Here is a 19,899-nt window from a genome sequence, read left to right as displayed (position 1 = left end):
TGCCGTGGCTCACACCTGTAAACCCAGTGCTTTGGGAGGCTGAAGCAAAAGGACACTCAAGGCCAGCAGTTTGAGATCAACCTGGGTGGGCAACATAGTGAGACCCTGTCTCTACCAAAAAAAAAAAAAAAAAAATTAGCCAGGTGTAGTGGTGTATACCTGTAGTCCTAGCTACTCAGGAGGCTGAAGTAGGAGGATTGCTTGAGCCCAGGAGTTTTAGGCTATAGTGAGCTATGATCATGCCCCTGAACTCTGGGTGACAGAGCGAAACCCTAGTTCTAAAAAATTAAAATACAATAGGCCCTTGACTGCTAAGATGGAAAGCCCAGCTCAATAGCGTGCACAGCTACAATATGGGATTAGAGGCCCAGGATTGCCTGAGTCTCTCAGAGTGAGAAGCCAGGGACTAAGGAGAATTTCCGAAGGGGCAGAGGGCAGAGTAAGGCTGGGAGGGTGTGCAGCTCAAGAGAGCTGGGGCTGGAGGCTTGAGTCAAACCAAGAATGATTAAAATTGAGAAATTCCAACAGTTCCCCCACCCCCAAAAGTAGAGGCCAGAATTCTCACGCAATTGAGTCAGAGAATTCTGGCATTGGGAGTGAGAAGGGTAAGATATAATCTCTCTGAAAAGCATTTCAGTCATTTATAAACCTCTGTGATTCAAAGTTTTCTCATTATAAATGGGGATGTCAGTGTCTTCCTAAGGCTTCACACTTCTTATTTTAGGTCCTGGGAGAGAAGATAGCTCCTCCCATCCCTCTTAGAGCATTTTACAGAAGCAAGTAGTTTGGGTTGGTTTGTCTTCTGGTTAGCCATTGAAGATTTGTAACTCATGGGACTGGGAACTGTGAGCCAAGACCAGTATTTTAGGTTTCCTGTAGGTTTGCCTGTCCCTACGAAGGTAATACAGATGCTCCTCAGCTTAACAATGAGGTTACATCCGGATAAACCCATCTTAAATTGAAAATACTATAAGACAAAAATGCATTTAATACACCTAAACTACTGGACATCATAGCTTAGCCTCACCTACCTAAACATGCTTAGAACACTTACATTAGGCCAGGCACGGTGGCTCATGCCTATAATCCCAGCACTTTGGGAGGCTGAGATGGGCAGATCACTTGAGGCCAGGAGTTCGAGACCAGCCTGGGCAACATGGTGAAACCCTGTCTCTACCAAATATATATATATAAGCTGGGTGTGGTGGCACATTCCTGTAGTCCCAGCTACTTGGGAGGCTGAGGTGGGAGGATTGCTTCAGCCCTGGAGAAGGTTGCAGTGAGCCAAGATTGCACCACTGCACTCCAGCCTGAGTGACAGAGTGAGACACTGCCACAAAAGCAAACAAACAAACAAAATACTAGTCTATGGTTGGGCAAAATTATCGGGCAGCACAGTGAACTGTAGCGTCCATCGTTTACCCTTGTAACGTGTGGCTGCCTGGGAGCTATGGCTCACTGCCACTGCCCAGCATCATGAGAGTATCACACTGCATGTTGCTAGCCTGGGAAAAGATCAAAATTCAAAATTCTAAGTACAGTTTCTACTGAGTACATATAATTTTCATACCATCATAAAGTTGAAAAATGGAAGTCAAACCACTGTAAGTGGGGGACTTTCTGTGCTATGGATGACTGAGTGGTAACCGGGTCTCTGGCAGTGCAACCACAGTTGAGTGGCCTTTTTCTGTCTCTCAAAATAACATCTCTTCCCAGACACTAGACATGTTTTTCCTACATAGTCTCAATCTGGGACGTTCGTATCTTATCCATGGCTCTGACCCCCAACTCTTTCCCATCTTTGGATGTTCCAGGTGGGGTTTCCCTACAAATTTCCAATGTAAAGAAACCTCACCCACAAATTTTAGATGATCCTGTAAGTGAAAAATTGCAAGAAAATGGAGAACTTGGATTTAAGGAAACAAAGACAATGAGTATAGACTGTTAACTTAAGTTTGATTATGACTTAAGGAGAAATATGTCAAGTTTAGGGAAATTTGGCAGCTTATGGACATTTTGAAGGACTGGTAAAATACAAATTGATTTATAGGCTCTAGTTCTTTGCCAAAAGAGAGGAACAGAGGATACAGGAGAGTAAGAAGACAACTGAGATTATGAGTTCCCACAGAATATAAATTTGAAAGGGAACCCTCCCAACACAAATTATAATTCAGGCGAGAGCTCTTCCTCTGGTTTAGTGGTCCCAGGAGTCACAGGCTTACACTTGTCTCAATAGCTCTTGTGTCTATGTGATATGGTTTGGCTGTGTCCCCACCCAAATCTCATCTTGAATTGTAGCTCCCATAATTCCTACATGTTGTGGGAGGGACCTGGTGGGAGGTAATTGAATCTTGGGTTGGGTCTTTCCTGTGCTATTCTTGTGACAGTAAGTAAGTCTCATAAGACCTGATGGTTTTATAAATGGAAGTTCCCCTACGCAAGCTCTCTTGCCTGCCACCATGTAAGACATGACTTTGCTCCTCATTTGCCTTCAGCCATGATTGTGAGGCCTCCCCAGCCATGTGAACTGTGAGTCAATTCAACTTCTTTTCTTTATAAATTGCCCAGTCTCAGGTATGCTTTACTAGCAGCATGAGAACAGACTAATACACTACACTTCAGGGCCTCCCAAAAGCAGAGCATGAGATGGCGACTTGTATGCAAGTAGTTTATTTTAGGAAGGGGTCTCAGAAAACAGGCATCAGGACACTAAGAGAGTAAAAGAAAGGAGAAGGGAAGGCCACCCCAAACATAGGGTATTGAGCTGGTTACCACTGTGGGCAATGGGCTTCAATCTAGTTGGTGGTCCTCTGTCTCCCACCAAAGCCTAGGAGGCTGGTTGTTTGTCCATTGGTTTCATCATCCATTGTCAGTGATTTGCCAGGGAGACCTAACTCGTTTGCAGTCCCAGACTTGCATACTGCCAGAAAGGCTGAGGGGCTCTTGCAGGCTTCCCACACTGCATCAGCAGAGAAGCTCCTAGAAGGAGCATGAGAGAAACGGTGAGGAGGTCTTTGATTTCACCTGAGTGCAGCTATGGTCAGGGTAGGAATGTGGGCCAAGAGGACGTGAGATGGGGCATAAAAGTTGTTCAGTGCCATCCTCCCCTGCCTGTGTTTGGGTCTGCCCATGCGCCAGCTCTGCATGTAGCTCAGCATATCAGAGAGTCAGGCAAGAACCTAGTGAGCCGCGATCTCTACTTAAGATTCAATATAAGTGGATTAGTGGAAAAGATAACATTTCCCACCATTACAACTGGGCCTGAAGCCATAATTGATTCTTATTACCTCCCTCCTTTATCAACCATATTATAGTTCCTGCCCCCAGAGCCAACCTTTACAGGTCGAAGATGCTTACCTACTGGGAAAACAGACTTTCACTTCTAAGAGGTCAGATCCCTTAGCTGACTTACCCTGATAGAGAGCTGTGATTGCTGCAAGTGCCCACTGATGGTTATGCCTGGGTATGGAAGCATTCACAGAACCTCCTGGGTTCAGATATACTTGAGTAGCAGCATCACCAATGCATGATAATCAGGGTCAATGACCTACGTAAGTATAATGGCTCCTCCCTTTTCCTGCCAGCCTACCATCATGGGAAAGCCAGAATGACAAAGTTAGTAACAACATTAGTTTAGCAGACACTGCCTGTGTCTTTGGTAGAAACATCTCCCCACTCTGTCCCCACTAACAAGGAATTCTAAGCTGGAAGGATCCAATGTTCCAGGGATAAGAAGTACAAATGTTTACCAGGTACTATTTCTGCAGTGCCTTATCATAGAGGTTTCCAGCTTGGAAAATGTCAATAGGCCACGTTGCAATCCTCACCTGAGAGGTCTCTGGAGATGGGTCTGGTGTAGCAGACACCTAAATCTTGCTTGTATCAGAATTTGATTTTTTTTTTTTTTTTTTTTGAGACAGAGTCTTGCTCTGTCGCCAAGGCTGGCGTGCAGTGGCGTGATCTTGGCTCACTGCAACCTCTGCCTCCTGAGTAGTGATTCTCCTGCCTCAGCCTCCTGAGTAGCTTGGATTACAGGTGCCAGCCACCTCGCCTGGCTAATTTTTGTATTTTTAGTAGAGATAGGGTTTCACCATGTTGGCCAGGCTGGTCTCGAACTCCTGATCTCAGGTGATCAACCCACATCAGCCTTCCAAAGTGCTGGGATTACAGGCATGAGCCACCACGCCCAGCCAGAATTAGTCAGATTTTAGGAGACCAGAGGAATTTGAAGAACCAGGCTGCCTGGGGGCAAGGAATTGAACAGAACAACCTCTCAGACCCAGATTCCAGATATTTCCAGAATCCCAGGCTAAAGCCAAGTACCATTACTTATTAGCTGTGTGAACATGGCCAAGTTATCTACATTTGTTTTTATTTGCTCATCTATAAGATAGGCATGCTATTGTTACCAACATCATATATTTGGTAGTCTCTCTTCTTTGCTTGGGAACAGATCAGCTGGTAGAGATGGGGTTTCACTATGTTGGCCAGGCTGGTCTCGAACTCCTGACCTCAAGTGATCCGCCCACCTTGGCCTCCCAAAGTGCTGGGATTACAGATGTGAGCCACTGTGCCCAGCCAAGTGGGGCTTTTGAGCCAATCCAGAGTCCTGTTGTGGCTCCCACTGCAGACTGTATAACGGTTCACGGATGTTTTACATGCTTGTACTGAGAATGCTCATGTGTGTCACAGGATTCTCCCTTTCAGGGTTTTTCACATAAAGAGATCTCAGTTCCCTTCTGGCCGGCTCAACAGAAACAATATAGACTCCCAGGAGAAGGAGAAATCACAGCTTTAATGACTTAATGACTGTCAAAGACCTGATTGGACAAGGTTAATGAGGCAGAAAGGAAAAAGCCTGGATTGGGAGCTGGGCTTCAAGGACTGGTTCATCTTCCAAAGGTAGGTTTGGTAGTGAAAAAAAAAAAAAAAACAAACAAAAAAAACAAGCTGTTATGCAACTACTATCTGCCAGACACAAAACTAGCTTCCATATGATCATTATTTCCTATAAGAGAATAACTTCCAACATTTAAAAATGTTATTTATACCCATATGAAATGACATAAGATGGTTAGATGTATTTGTTTTAACAAATTCGTGATTTACTACTAAATAGTAAATTCATTTTCTTTTCTTTTCTTTTTTTTTTTTTTTTTTTTTGAGAGCAGGTACTGTTTATTAACCAACCAGCTTAGAAAAATAATCATGGTAGACACCTTAGTTCATTCTTCTAATAAGCCTGTTGATCTGGTCCTCCCTGTTGCCAGCATCTCCACCTTCTACAAAATGGGTGGTCTTTTTCTTCATTCCACCTCGTGGAGAAGACAATTTGAAGGGCCACAGGAAGTTATTTGCCTCTTTGAAGCGTTTTCCAACAGTATAGATCTCATGAATCAAATCCTCCATGCAGATGATGCCGTATTTACCAAGAGATCGAGCAATCAAAGCGTTATCTGTCAAAGCAATTCGCTTCTTATTGATTTTGCCATAACCACGCTTGTAGATTAGTTCATTTACTGACTTCAGATTGGGGTACCCCCATGCAATATATGGCTCTACAATCCTCAGCATGTTAATCGAAGCCTTGTTGAGCTTCACAAAGGTTCCATTGAAGATTTGACAAAGGCGAAGAAGCTGCAACACCTTTCGAACCTTTGGGCTCACTCCATTGATACCTCTGATTCTGATGACAAACGCCAATTTGGGTTCTGCAGGTACATAGAAGTTGCCAGCTTTTCTTGCCATCCTCGCCATTCGAATTTCAGTTCTGTACATCTGCCTATATTCCTTGTGATAGTGCTTTGCTTTTTCATAGATAAGCTTCCTCCTTGCCTTTCGAAGCATCTTTTGGGCAAACTTCTTTCTCAGGCGCTTGATCTTCAGCTCTGCTAAATTCCTTCGCTTTTTCTTAAGGGTTTCTGGCACAGCAGGAACCTCCTTCTTCTTCTCTTCTACACCCTCCATGGTTCCAGCCGGAAAAAGAGGAAGTTGGCCAGTAAATTCATTTTCTATTTCTTCATTTGTGTACATTTTACTTAAAATTACATAAAACACTTATTAAGATTAAAGAAACAAAAATTTTTTTTTGAGACAGAGTCTTGCTTTGTCACCCAGGCTGGAGTGCAGTGGTGCAATCTTGGCTCACTGCAACCTCTGCCTCTTAAGTTCAAGCTATTCTCATGCCTCAGCCTCCAAGTATCTGGGATTACAGGTGTGTGCACCACGCCCAGCTAATTTTTAGTAGAGACGGGGTTTCACCATGTTGGCCAGGCTGGTCTCAAACTCCTGACCTCAAGTAATCCGCCAGCCTCAGCCTCTCAAAGTGCTGGGATTACAGATGTGAGCCACTGTACCTGGCCCAGATATACCAGATTTTTTAAATCTTCAGTATAGATTCAGCTTGAGAACAAGAGGTAATATAGAAATCCATAAAAGCTTGGATATTTCAAAAGACAGATACCTCTCCCCAGTATCTCTATTAGAACATTTCACAGTTCTCACTTGTCAGCCTCCCACCACACAAAATTCTTCCCCATGGAATTGGAATCTCCAAGTTCAAACCCTCATCTAACCATCTCCCTCCCACGCATTCATCATTCCACAGCCTCTCCTTTGGGCTTACTCCCTTCTTAATCAAACATGGCCCTGGGGAATCAGGGCCCTTGAATCACCGGAATCAGGGTGAACAGTGGGATTCATTTCCCCCAGTGGCGAGCAGCCCCAGATTCCTAATCTGAGCCCAGCGTTATCTCAGTTCCCCAGGAGCTATGCAGGATTCACAAGTCCTGAGTTCTACGGTTCTGAGAGCCCATGATCCCTTGAAGACTCATTATAAATGCCCAAGTCTCACACCACCCTTGCCTGTTCCTTTCCTGGAGAGGTTTACCATAGGGCCCAGCATCTGAATCACAGGAGCCAGTTGTGGAGATCTTGATTCTCACCTCACTCCAAGGCCTAAAAAGAGGAATTCCTGAGGCCAGGACATGAAGGGACCCCTCAAGATGGGAAAGGAGGGTTAACAAGGCAGGGGAGAGAAGAGAGTGATGTTGGAAACGACCAGCTGCGGAAAACCAAGACCCCTGGGATTGCACTGAGCGAGCACTCCCGCAAAGGCTTATGGGAAAGTGGCCCCTAAATGTAGACCACTAAGATGCTAAAACTGGTAAAGTGAGGTGGAGCCATTCCTCAGAGAGGGAGAAGGTAGGGGATCAGTGACAGCTGGAACCGATCTTGGGAAGTCCTATCCTCATTCCCCAAATGTTGGGCAAGCAGCAGAGGTCACAAGTAGCCCCTCCAGAGCCTTCTGTGGCTCCTCCCAAAGCACTCTTCCCCACCATCCTACCCTGCAGGCACCACTTCAATAAAATTTGGGAAACAAAGGGAGAATTCAGTGCTGAAGAACAAGTCCACAGGGAGGGATAAAGAGCAGTCCCTAGGTGTGTGCTGAGAGAGAAGCTGCACTGAGGGACAAAGCTCAAGGAAAGGGGATGAAGGATTTGGAGGGCCAAATACAATAACCGAAAAATGGGCAGAGCCAGGGAACCTTAGGGGTAGGGTTGAAGGATGAGGTTGACAGGGAGACAGCCTGGCTTGATCTCAGTTTGACTTACTGGGCCTTGCAGTCATTTGAATGAGGCCCCCTATCATCCTTCAGAAATGAGCTGTCAGCCCCTACACCAGAGACTCAGCTACTCCTTTCCCCACCCCTCCTTCCCCTGCAACCCTTTATTGCGAAGATCTCACAGCACCTTGAGCTTGTTACTGCACAGATGAGGCCATTACAGCCCTGATTTCATCCTCTTTTCGAAGACAAAGGAAGGGGTGATTCTTGACTAGAAGGCACCCAAAGCCATCTGCCCCGGCCGGACAGAGGTCCCCTCTGAGTCTTGTTGGATATAAAATGCTCTAGGAATAAATGCTTGGTGCCATGAAGTAAAACCAGCACTCAGGCAAATTATTTCAGCAAGGCAATTTACTTCTGCAAAAGGGTGCCACCTGTGTCAATCAAGATCACAAGAGCACACAGAACAAAGGAGATCGGGGGGGTTTTATCTCTAACGCAGTCCCTATCTCTGTGTCACTCCCCCATGGGCTGTGGCTGGACCACACAGTCTGAGCTGACCCGATTGGCTACTTGTACATATTTTCCCAAATATAAAAGGGGAGGGGGACATGAGGTACAGAGGTGGAGCATGTGAGATGTGCAGTTTCAGGGAAACAAAGGATACAGGTAACCAAGGGAACAGATGTGAGTTATTGATTAGAGCTGATGGGAAGGGGGATAGGCTGTTTACGGTAACTAGGGGCAAGGAAGAACAAGAAAGTTGAGTTTGAGAACAAGGATAAGGAAGTTAATAGGCTAAACCCTTTGAAGAGAAACTCAGATTTATTGCATCTTACAATTCCTCCCTTTTAATTTTCTTACGATCCTTTCTCTTCAAACTTTTTAAACATGTCTTGGCTTTGCCATTTGATTTGATCTTTTAAAAGGAAAAGCTTACTTGAATAAGGTAGAGGAGAACTAAGGGAGGCTTTAGTAAGTGGTGTTTGTACAATTCTTTGTATTAGCCCACAGATGCATAGTATGACACAACACCCAATGAGAATGAGGACGCCTACTACAACTGCAAGGGAAATAAAAATTGAGACCATGATTCCTTTCCATTTACCGAACCACTTTCCTAGCCATCCTGAAATGGGGTCATTGACTCCAGAATTTTTAGCTAATTCATTGGATAAAGCGGTAAGTCTCTGCAAGGCCTTTGTTATGCTCCCATCAGGGGCAGTGTTGTTTGGGATGAAGGTACAACATTGGGTTTTAATCATAACACAGACTCCACCTTTTTCGGCTAATAACATGTCTAGAGCTATTGTTTTCCCAAGCCATTTGGCTAGTAGGCCCTAATTGGTCAGCTATTCCTTTGATAGCATCCCTGGTGTAATTAATAAACCACTGCTGGTTATAATAGATGTAATTTATCAAAGCTACATTTTTATTAATAGTTACCCCTGGAAATATGGATTCAAATCCTGCAGCTCTTTGGTCTCAGGCTTTGAACCTGTCAGGCACTCCCTGTGGGACTCCAATGGCATCTATGTAAACTTGAGAGTCAAAAGACCCATAAGGAGCTTCTCTTATTTTTTGGTGTTGTGGTTTTTCTTTCTCTGGTTGATGAAATGCCAGGGTGAAAGGGATAGCCAATTGGACAATTGCACAAGTGCCGCTCCAGTTACTTGGCAGTGTCCAGTAAGGGTCCACCGCAATACCACCATACATCCGCTCGAGGATGACTAAGGGCAGACTGACGGGTAAGCTCTTGGAAGGGCTTAAGCTCACTGCATCCCATTAAGCTTCCAAGGAATGCCAAATTCTCCCCCTGTTGTGAGAGACATGAGGTGAAACTGACACTGGGAGATGGAAGCTGGATGGATCTCAGGGGCTGACCCACAGGGTGTTGGACTTCAGGATATAGCAGAGAGAGTGCTTGGCATGATTTGTTGCCCCAGGCTGTGGAATCCTGGAAAAAAAGCTACCATACAGCCCATGCCTGGTTGATTGAAGGACCATCCTAGTGGAAAGGGGACAATCTGGGCCTCTGGTCTGCAATGCACATAAGCATAACAATTGCTTTTGTTTAACATGCAGACAGAATATTGAATCTATTCCAACCAGGCATTTACATCTTGATATCCTGTTTCAATTGTTAGGGTTTGTCTTAAATCTTTTACTTCTACAATATTTACTTTGGCATTGTTGTTAGGTAGAGTAGAAGATTCAGATGGAGAAGAAGAAGGGGGGTCAATAAAGCGTATTTTAAAGAAGCCTTATGGTCATATCCATTGACCTCTGCTCCTAATCCATACAAGCATTCTAAAGGGGGCGCAGGGTTGATGGAGGTAGGGGCATTAATAGAGATTGTTACTGGGTTACAGTGGTGAAGTTGATAATTAGAGGGGATGATTCCTTTGGTAAGGCAGAGGCAAAATTTTAGGTTGGTACAGCTTTCTGGGGAGGTCCCGCCGTGTTCTCTGGTAGTTAGGATGACATCTGCCCATTGAGAACATATCTCCCAACTTGGGGTGCCTTGGTACCCCCGCCATAAGCAAGGCACGGGGTCAGTGGCTTCTCTGAAGGGGCAGAGGTATTTTTCTGAAGTAGAGACATATCTTTGCCAGTATTCATCCTTTTGACAAGGCATGACAAGGCAAGCATCAAAGGTAATGCTTTGGGGTGAGTCTGACCTAGTTACATTGATAACAAGGTCAGCAAGAGAATGAGGAAAGAAGAAAGGGGAATAAAATAGATAAAAGAGTGTTAAATGTTTCTTAACCTTAGGTTTGAGGGGTTTTTTTCCCTTGGATAATGACCCACAACTTCAGGGATGGCGGTGCTTTCTTGACTTGGGTGTGATAGGTCTATCTTTTCTTGCTGTTTGGACTGCAGTTTCAGTGGTTAGAAGCACTAGGCTGGCTCCTCAGGCTGGTGTCGAGGTACTGGAAACTCTAGGGGTGGCGCCTGTACTGGAAAATTGTGAGTTCTGAGGCAAGAGAAAGTGGAAGATAAACCAAGTATGTAGGAATGTTGGATTGCTTTGAGAGGTAGTTTGGATTCTTAATAGAGTAATAAGAAGTCAGAAGACATTTGATTTATGGCAGCCAAGTCTCTAGACTTGTTTGGCTCAGGGTATAAATTCCTATACACGTATAAACTTTGTGCTATACATGGCTTGGGGTCTTTAACAAGTCCTCTAATGTAGATGGAGAAAGGACTTCCTTCATAAGAGGTCTGAATAACATTTCTCTGAGTTCCCTTTAGCACCTACAGGAGAAATGCTCCTGTAGCGTTATCTGATTTGCTAGGTTATTTTCTGGCTTATCTGATTTGCTAGGTTATTTTCTGGCTTATCTGATTTGCTAGGTTATTTTCTGGCTTATCTGATTTGCTAGGTTATTTTCTTGACTCTTGAAAGACAGGGTTTTGGTGCCTGGGGACATGGACAATAGCTATTTTTTTCTTTTCTGGTAACTGAAGGTTATTTAATACTTGGGTGACTAACTCCTCATAAACAAGGCTTTAACTTTTACTATTAATTCAGTATGAAATTTTCTAAATGTATGAGCCACCGTAAAGGCGTATTTACAATTAGTATAGATGGTTCTTTTGGGTCCTGCAGGTACTTTAAAGCTTGACTAAGTGCAGACAGCTTATAAATTTGAATAGACTAATTATTAAACACTTTGATTTTCTCTAGGAACTTTCATTAATCACTGAACACTTGTTGCATTCTTTTTCTCTTAATCACTTTTGAAGGGGGTTTCTCTTAAGTTTGGCCAGACGTTTGTATGGTAATCAGTTAAATCTAAACATGTGTGCTTTCTTTTTGATTTGGATCTCTCTTTAAGAAACTTGCTAGGTTACGCGAATTATCAGTAGTTAATGTTAAACCATTCTTTTTAACAGAATAGCCTCATACACATGTAATTCTTTTCTGGTAGCACATTTTAACATAAGTGACTTTAAGAGGTCGGGCGCGGTGGCTCATGCCTGTAATCCCAGCACGTTGGGAGGCCGAGGTGGGCGGATCACGAGATCAGGAGATCGAGACCATCCTGACTAACACGGTGAAACCCCGTCTCTACTAAAAAACACAAAAAAATTAGCCAGGCGTGGTGGTGGGTGCCTGTAGTCCCAGCTACTGGGGAGGCTGAGGCAGGAGAATGGCGTGAACCTGGGAGGCAGAGCTTGCAGTGAGCCGAGATGGTGCCACTGCACTCCAGCCTGGGCGACAGAGTGAGACTCCGTCTCAAACAACAACAACAAAGCGACTTTAAAGAATCAAAGCTCTTTTCTGGTGGATATTTTTACTTTTAACACTGGACTGACCACAATAAATGCTAGCGGATATATCAGCTGAAAGATTATTTACCACTTGCTCAGGAGACTTAGCCGCAGGGATGCCTAGCTGCTTGGAACTGCGGCTGAGGCCCCATATTACTCGGCCTTGGCAAAAGTAAGGCAGATATCCCATAATGTAGTCTGCTTGGGGCATAGGCTGGGCCCTGGCCCATGGGTCTTGCAGAGCCGCCGTCAATATGGTGCTGGGATGTTGGACCAGCCGGGGGGCAGGAGCATGGGCTTTGCCTGCCGCTGGGGCGTACTATGGGAGGGACGATGCAGACATGTTGCGGTGGATCCTTGATGTTACTAGCCCAGCAAAAGCGACCTGGCGAATTAGGAGCTTGGAGTTTTTCTGGGGAGGGGGACTTAGGCTGGGCCTGAGGGGAAGGGTTGGGTGTATTAGGAGGGGGACTGGAGGTATTAGGTGGAGGATGGTCTAGGGGATCCCGTGTGCTGTTCTCTTTGCCAGGATCCCCCCTTCTGTCACTGGTTCTACAGTAGGGGCAGGTGCATAAGGGAAAAGGGAGGACAGGTCTTTGCTTCCAACAAAGAGCATAGTTCAGTTCTTCTTGAGAAACTGGGCTTTTATTACTTACATGTTGAATTAAAAGTTGATATAGTATATCCTTAGTCGACCCAAACTTTGGCCAGAAGATTGAGGGACTGAGGATAGGTCTTTGAGACCAAATAGAACAGCAATATTTTATCATTTGTTCCTTTGTCTTATGTTTAGTTCTCTTGTTATCTTTCCAGCCTTTTAGCGTGAGACCTAAGGGGCTATCAGGTGGTATATCTTTGAGACCTTGGGGACTATCAGTGGTATATCTTTGTTGCTAACTTTATCTTTTTTGCTTGTATTATTTACCATACTGGGTCCTGGCTAGGCTCAATCCCTCGTATTAGGAATCTCTTGCCTAGTGAGGGCTTGCTGTGGCTCAACCCCTCATATTAGGGATCTCCCGCCTATTTGGGGGGTTCCTTGTGGCTCAACCCCTCGTATTAGGGGTCTCTTGCCTGTCCTTCACTGGAAGCTTTGCTAAGGCCCAATTCGCCTATCCTTTAGCTCCACCTGCTGGAGATTCCTTGCACCCTTCTTTCACTGTCCGCTCTGGCCGCTTCCCTTGAGGGAATGTTCCAGGTCACTTTTAGCATTGATGGCGGGTCAGTATAAACCCCTGACGGGACCCCCAAAGGGCCGCCCTAAGCCATATGAGATGACCACGGAACTGCAGATTGGTCTCACTCCGCACAGCAGTAGTGCTTGTTACCATTCATGCACTTTCAACCTCCAGAATGCCCCGATCCCCGCAAAACCACTGAAGTAATTTGTTGCCCCTGCGACGTTTTCTACCTTGGTCTGTGCAGTTTACCTGGTCGCCGCAGTATTGCAAGTCTCTCTTCCCCGCGTTGCTGAGAGTCCAGGTTTATTCGTCACAACAGGTGGGTCTCGATCTCCCATCCCTGAGGCCACCGCAACAGGGCAGTGGGAAGTGTCTCCCCTGGGTAGGGTGACTGAAGACCCCTTCCCGAAGGAGAATGGGAATCCCGGATGAGCCCCCAGAATTGTTGGACATAAAATGCTCTAGGATGAAATGCTCAGTGCCATGAAGTAAAACCAGCACTCAGGCAAAAGTTTAATTTCTCTCAGCAAGGTAATTTACTTCTGCAGAACGGTGCCACTTGTGTCAATCAAGATCACAAGAGCACAGAGAACAAAGGAGACCAGGGGATTTTTATCTTTAACACAGTCCCTATCTCTGTGTCACTCCCCCATGGGCTGGGGTCAGACTGCACAATCTGAGCTGACCCAATTGGCCAATTGGGAGGGGGACATGAGTTACAGAGGTGGAGTGTGAGACATGCAGTTTCGGGGGAACAATGGGTACAGGTAACCAAAGGAACAGATGTGAATTATTGATTAGAGCTGACGAGAATAGGGTAGGCTGTTTACAGTAACTAGGGGTAAGGAAGAACAAGAAAGTTGAATTTGAGAACAAGGATAAGGAAGTTAGCAGGCTAAACCCTTTGAAGAGAGACTCAGAAAGATTTATTGCAGCTTACAATCTCTTCCTGTGACTGCCTGGACCTGACAGTCCTCTTGCCGGACCAGATCTGTGCGGTGTCTCGACAGTGCCTACATGGATTTTAATAGAAAATGAACACTTTTTTCTCCCTCTCATGTTTAAAGTAGATGTATGATCACTAATTTTTCCACTTTCATTTTTCTATGGGAGGAGTAACTTCGAGGTCTTGTGGAATGATGGTGTCCCACCCTTCCCCTGCCCAGCAACCCCTAAACACACACACATACACACACTTTCTGTGGCTTTTAGCTCAGGCCATGGGAAAGGGGCAGCATTAGTGAGAAGTGACAACGTGTTAGCAGCCCTCGCTCACTCTCAGCGCCTCCCCGGCCTCAGCGTCCGCTCTGGCCACGCTTGAGGAGCCCTTTAGCCCGCCGCTGCACTGTGGGAGCCCCTCTCTGGGTTGGTCGAGGCCGGAGCCGGCTCCCTCGGCTGGGGGAGAGGTGTGGAGGGAGAGGCGCAGGCAGGAACCAGGGCTGTGCACGGGGCTGGCAGGCCAGCATGAGTTCCGGGTGGGCGCAGGCTTGGGGGCCCCCACACTCGGAGCGGCCGGCCGGCACCGCAGGCCCCAGGCATTAAGGGGCTTAGCACCCGGGCCAGCAGCCGCAGAGGGTGCACTGGGTCCCCCAGCACTGACAGCCTGGCCACGCTGCGCTTGAATTCTCACCGGGCCTCAGCCACCTCCCCGTGGGGCAAGGCTCGGGACCTGCGGCCTGCCATGCCCAAGCCACCCCCCACCGCCATGGGCTCGCGTGCAGCCCGAAACTCCCCGACGGGCACTGCCCATCCCATTGACCGCCCAAGGGCTGAGGTGTGCAGGCGTGAGGCGCAGGACTAGCAGGCAGCTCCACCCACAGCCCCGGGGTGGGATCCACTAGGGGAAGTCAGCTGGGCTCCTGAGTCGGGTGGGGTCTTGGAGAACTTTTATGTCTAGCTGGAGGACTGTATATGCGCCAAGCAGCACTCTCTGTCTAGCTCGGGGTTTGTGGATGCACCAATCAGCACTCTGTATCTAATTAATCTGGTGGGGACTTGGAAAACTTTTATGTCTAGCTAGAGGATTGTAAATGCACCAATCAGCACTCCATGTCTAGCTAATCTAGTGGGGACTTGGAGAACTTGTGTCTACCTAAAGGATTGTAAATGCACCAATCAGCACTGTGTCTAGCTAAAGGTTTGTAAACGCACCAATCGGTGCTCTGTGTCTAGCTAATCTAGTGGGGACTTGGAAAATTTTTGTCTAGCTAGAGGATTGTAAATGCACCAATCAGCACTCTGTGTCTAGCTCAGGGAATTGTAAATGCACCAATCAGCACCCTGTCAAAACGGACCAACATGCTCTCTGTAAAATGGACCAATCAGCAGGATGTGGGTGGGGCCAGATAAGGGGATAAAAGCAGGCTACCTGAGCCAGCAGCGGCAAGCCACTCAGGTCCCCTTCCATGCTGCGGAAGCTTTGTTTTTTCACTCTTCACGATAAATCTTCCTGCTGGTCACTCTTTGGGTCCGCGCCGCCTTTAAGAGGTGTAACACTCACCGCGAAGGTCCGCAGCTTCACTCCTGAAGCCAGCGAGACCGTGAACCCACCGGAAGAAACTAACAACTCCAGACGCGCCGCCTTTAAGAGCTGTAACACTGCTAAGGTCTGCAGCTTCACTCATGAAGCGAGACCATAAACCCACCAGAAATTAGAAACTCTGGACACGTCCGAACATCAGAAGGAACAAACTCCAGACACACCATGTTTAAGAATTGTAACACTCACTGCAAGGGTCCATGGCTTCATTCTTGAAGTCAGCAAGACCAAGAACCCACCAATTCTGGACACATTAGGGTGGCAGGCCAGGCAAGGGGGAGATCCTACATTCCAGGTACCCCTAGCCCTTCCCCTAAGCAGGCTAACCTTGGGGATTCCCTGGAGATCAACCACTTCCAGTGAGAGTGAGTGGACAAAAGCCTCTGGACCAGCCATTCCTTCTCTTTCTCCAAGTCCTTCTTCCTCTCTAGCATCAAAAGCAAGCAAGCCTAAGTATTTTGAGGTTGCATGAACATCTCTCCCCTTCTTTTCTGTGGTAGAGTCCCTTAGCAAATAAAGGCACTGGGGCCTGAGTGGATAGCTCTCCAAGGTATACTCATTGACACAGGGTATCAGGTAGGGCTAGCCCCAGGTCAAGGGAGTAAGGCAAACTGTCAGAACCTGGGCCATATGGGCCCTGGGAGTGTGAGGAGAGACAAATGGCTAAAGGCCCTGGCACCATTCCTGGACGTAATTTAGCCACCCGAGCATGGCTAAAACACTGGGTACTGAGATTGGAGGATTTAAGAGGAGCTGTGTTTAAAAAACCCTTAAACCTGGTATTGGGAGGCTGATGATGCGGCATTGCTAGATCCCTGTCATTGAAGGCCAAGGTGGCGTGGCTATGTTTAAGTCCCGAGTCTGAAGAACTTTTAGAGTGTGGTTAAAGAATCTTGGATTTGGCGCTGGAGGGTTAGGAAGGGGATCTGGTAAAAGTGTCCCTCAGATTGTAGGGCTGGAGACTGAACTCTGAGTAAAATCTAAAGGTGGGGTAGGAGAGGATACAGCAAAGGCTAGAGATGTAGAAAAAAATAAAGCAGGAGAGTGTCATGGAAGCTAATGCAAGAACACAGTTGCAGGAGGAAGTAGTCAAATGCAAAGACCATTCCTCCAAGGGGACCGTCACTTGACACCTCTGCTCTCAGAAGTTAGATCTCTGTGATCTTCACATCTAAAGGAATGTAAGGGGTCAAAAGACAGTCCTCAAAGCTCTTAGAACAAGAGTGGGGTGGGCGTACAGTGGATAGATTTGACTCCAAGTATCTCTTAAGGGGCCACTTGCAGCCAACACCTTACTCTCACTCCATGAAGGCTTCTCCCAAGTATGTCCTCTGACACGTGACAAGTAATGATGTCCACGTACAGCTCTGTCCACATTACCTTACAAACAAGTCTTCTCCCTAAGCATTTCCGCTGGTGTGGCTGATGGCTGACTTGTTGCTAAAATCACATCCTCACTCCTTGCACCTCTAAAGCTTTTCCCCGAGTGTATCTTCTGGTGTATGATGAGCTGTGACTTCCTCCTAAAGCCTCGCCCACACTCCATGCATGCATAAGGCTTCTCCCCCGAGTGTATCCTCTGATGTAAGCTGAGAGTGGACTTGTGGCTAAAGTTTCGCCCACACTCGATGCACGCATAAGGTTTCTCTCCTGTGTGTGTCCTCCAGTGTCTGTTGAGGAGTATCTTCCGGCCAAATCCCCGCCCACATTCCCCACACACATAAGGCTTCTCCCCTGAATGGGTCCGCTCGTGTGCGAGGAGAGTTGATTTATCACAAAAGCCTCGCCCACACTGGCTGCACACATAAGGTTTTTCTTTGGAGTGTGTACTCCGGTGGTAGTGGAGGGTTGACTGAGCTATAAAGCCTCGCCCACACTCTCCGCAGACATAAGGCTTTTCTCCTGTGTGTGTCCTCTGGTGTCTGATGAGCTGTGATTTCGTGATAAAGCCTTGCCCACACTCCGTGCATGCATAAGGCTTCTCCCCAGAGTGTATCCTCTGATGTACACTAAGAGCGGACTTGAGGCTAAAGTTTCGCCCACACTCAAAGCACGTGTAAGGCTTCTCTCCCGTGTGTGTCCTCCAGTGTCCATTGAGGACTATCCTCCGGCTAAATCCCCGCCCACATTCCCCACACACATAAGGCTTCTCCCCTGAGTGTGTTCTCCGATGTGATTTGAGCGACGACTTCTGGCTAAATCCATGCCCACACTCCTCACACACATGAGGTTTCACCTCTGAATGTGTCCACTGGTGTAGGAGGAGAGTTGATTTAGCACGAAAGCCTCGCCCACACTCTCTGCAAACAAAAGGCTTCTCATCTGAATGTATCCTTTGGTGTGTGTTGAGACATGATCTCCTTACAAAGCCTCGGCCACAATCCCTGCACACGTAAGGCTTATCCCCTGTGTGAATTCTCTGGTGCTTAATGAGCTCTGACTTTTCACGAAAGCCTCGCCCACACACTGTGCACATAAATGACTTCTCCCTTGTGTGTGTCCTCTGATGTCTGATGAGGTATGGCTTGCAGCTAAAGCCTCGCCCACAATGGCTGCACACATAAGGTTTCTCCCCGGAGTGTGTACTCAGGTGGTTGCGGAGGACTGACTCAACTATAAAGCCTCGCCCACACTCTCCGCAGACATAAGGCTTTTCTCCTGTGTGTGTCCTCTGGTGTATGATGAGCTGTGACTTCCTGCTAAAGCCTCGCCCACAGTCCCTGCACACCTGTGACTGCCTTTTGTCTGAAGATTTTTCTGCTGTGACTGCCTTCTGTCTGAACAGGTTTGACTTCTGGTTAAAAGCTAGTGCACACTCCCCAAACCTGACTGCTCCAAACCCTGGGGTTTCTGCCCTCTTGGAAATTCTGTCTACTTCCTCAGAGCTTGCATTCTGGGCTGGACTGAGCTGTATCTCTAATATTCTGTTGCCTCCCCAAGAGCTTATTGGTGGTCTCTGGAACAGGCTAGAGAAACCCACTAAAGCCCCCCTCTCATTTGTACTCCAAAACAAGGGTCTGACGCCTCCTTCCACTCGTTGATCTTCTGCTTCAGCCCCCCTGTGATTTTTATCAGAAGGACGTTGTGACTGTGGCTGATCCTCTGGGCAGGGATTTCCTGGGTGGAGTTGATTTCCTGCATGGAAACCTGGAATAGGATGATTGTGTAGCTCATCTTGGCTGAGGAACTGCTGACTGCCAAAGGCCAGAGGGCAAGAAGGGCAGGTATGGACTTCTGGCTTTGATTCTGCTGAAGAAAGAAAGTTTCCAGTCAGAAGAGTCATATGAAGGGCTGACTGGGCTCTTGTTTTATGGTAAGAACTGACCCATTAATCATTCTCAATGATTAAAGTCTTTCTCCCCAAGATGTCCTGTGCAAGACCTATATTTTCATTCAACCTCTTCAAACTTTTGATTTGGAAATCATTTCAAATATACAGAAAAATTGCAAGAATATGAATAATACAAAGGGCTGGGCACAGTGGCTCACGCCTGTAATCCCAGAACTTTGGGAGGCGAAGGCGGGCGGATCACGAGGTCAAGAGATTGAGACCATACTGCCCAACATGGTGAAACCCTGTCTCTACTAAAAATACAAAAATTAGCTGGGTGGAGTGACGGGCGCCTGTAGTCCCAGCTACTTGGGAGGCTGAGACAGGAGAATCACTTGAACCCGGGAGGCAGAGGTTGCAGTGAGCCAAGATCATGCCACTGTACTCCAGCCTGGCGACAGAGACTCCGTCTCAAAAAAAAAAAAAAAAAAAAAAATTCTTCTATTTATGAGTTAGGCAAGGGTCTTCAGTTAGGCTGATAAAGGGTCTGGCCTCCTGGATTACAAAAAGTTCATGGTTGTTTGTTATCTTCAGCTGGTTAGAAACAGTTGCAATTTAATTTTGATATTTCTTAGGAAACTGCAGCTAAATGGTAACATTACTGTATTTGCCGACTTGTGGAAAACAGGGAAGAGCAGATCTTGGATTGGAGGACCAAGAGCCAGCCTTCTTTAAGTCAGTTGTGCCTGTCTTCTCCACTGATGAATCCTCACTTCTGATAGAACATGGCATGTAATCTTCCTCTAGTAAATATCTACTTATGAGTGGGGAAACTCAAATGAAGGCTTCCTATGCACATTCTTCAATACTATTCTGTACTGCATTCTACATTGGGGGACATCGAGACTAAGTGACTCCTATCTCAATCCATCCTTTCTTCTCAAAGGAAAAGTCACAAAGAGCATTCCCGTATAGGTCATAAAGACTGTTCTCTCAGTGGAAACAAATGCTTATGGCATTATGTGATTATGGTAGAGGATAATTTTAGTATAATTGTAGATATTTA

At 46.6% G+C, this 19,899-nt stretch overlaps 2 protein-coding genes across 3 annotated transcripts in view; both read right to left on the bottom strand.

Moving 5' to 3' along the window:
• Positions 1 to 5,127: 5,127 nt before the first annotated feature.
• On the bottom strand, positions 5,128 to 5,967 carry LOC109026322 (large ribosomal subunit protein uL30-like). Its single transcript, XM_055382308.2, has one exon. The coding sequence runs from the start codon at positions 5,965 to 5,967 to the stop codon at positions 5,221 to 5,223; it is 747 nt and encodes a 248-aa protein (XP_055238283.2). The 3' UTR covers positions 5,128 to 5,220.
• Positions 5,128 to 19,899, bottom strand: part of ZNF589 (zinc finger protein 589) — a 30,999-nt gene continuing 16,227 nt past the window's right edge. Inside the window, exon 4 of one of the 2 annotated variants that reach the window (XM_019024107.3) lies at positions 5,128 to 18,811. In XM_019024107.3, the coding sequence (XP_018879652.1) occupies positions 16,944 to 18,811 (1,868 nt within the window). In that variant the 3' untranslated portion in view covers positions 5,128 to 16,943. The remainder of the gene's footprint in view (positions 18,812 to 19,899) is intronic. The other variant, XM_019024108.3, reaches the window with a different exon arrangement.

Source organism: Gorilla gorilla, chromosome 2 (genome assembly GCF_029281585.2).
Source record: "Gorilla gorilla gorilla isolate KB3781 chromosome 2, NHGRI_mGorGor1-v2.1_pri, whole genome shotgun sequence".
Taxonomy (NCBI): domain Eukaryota; kingdom Metazoa; phylum Chordata; class Mammalia; order Primates; family Hominidae; genus Gorilla; species Gorilla gorilla.
Note: the sequence above shows the minus strand (reverse complement) of the source record. Positions and strands in the feature narration are given on the sequence as shown.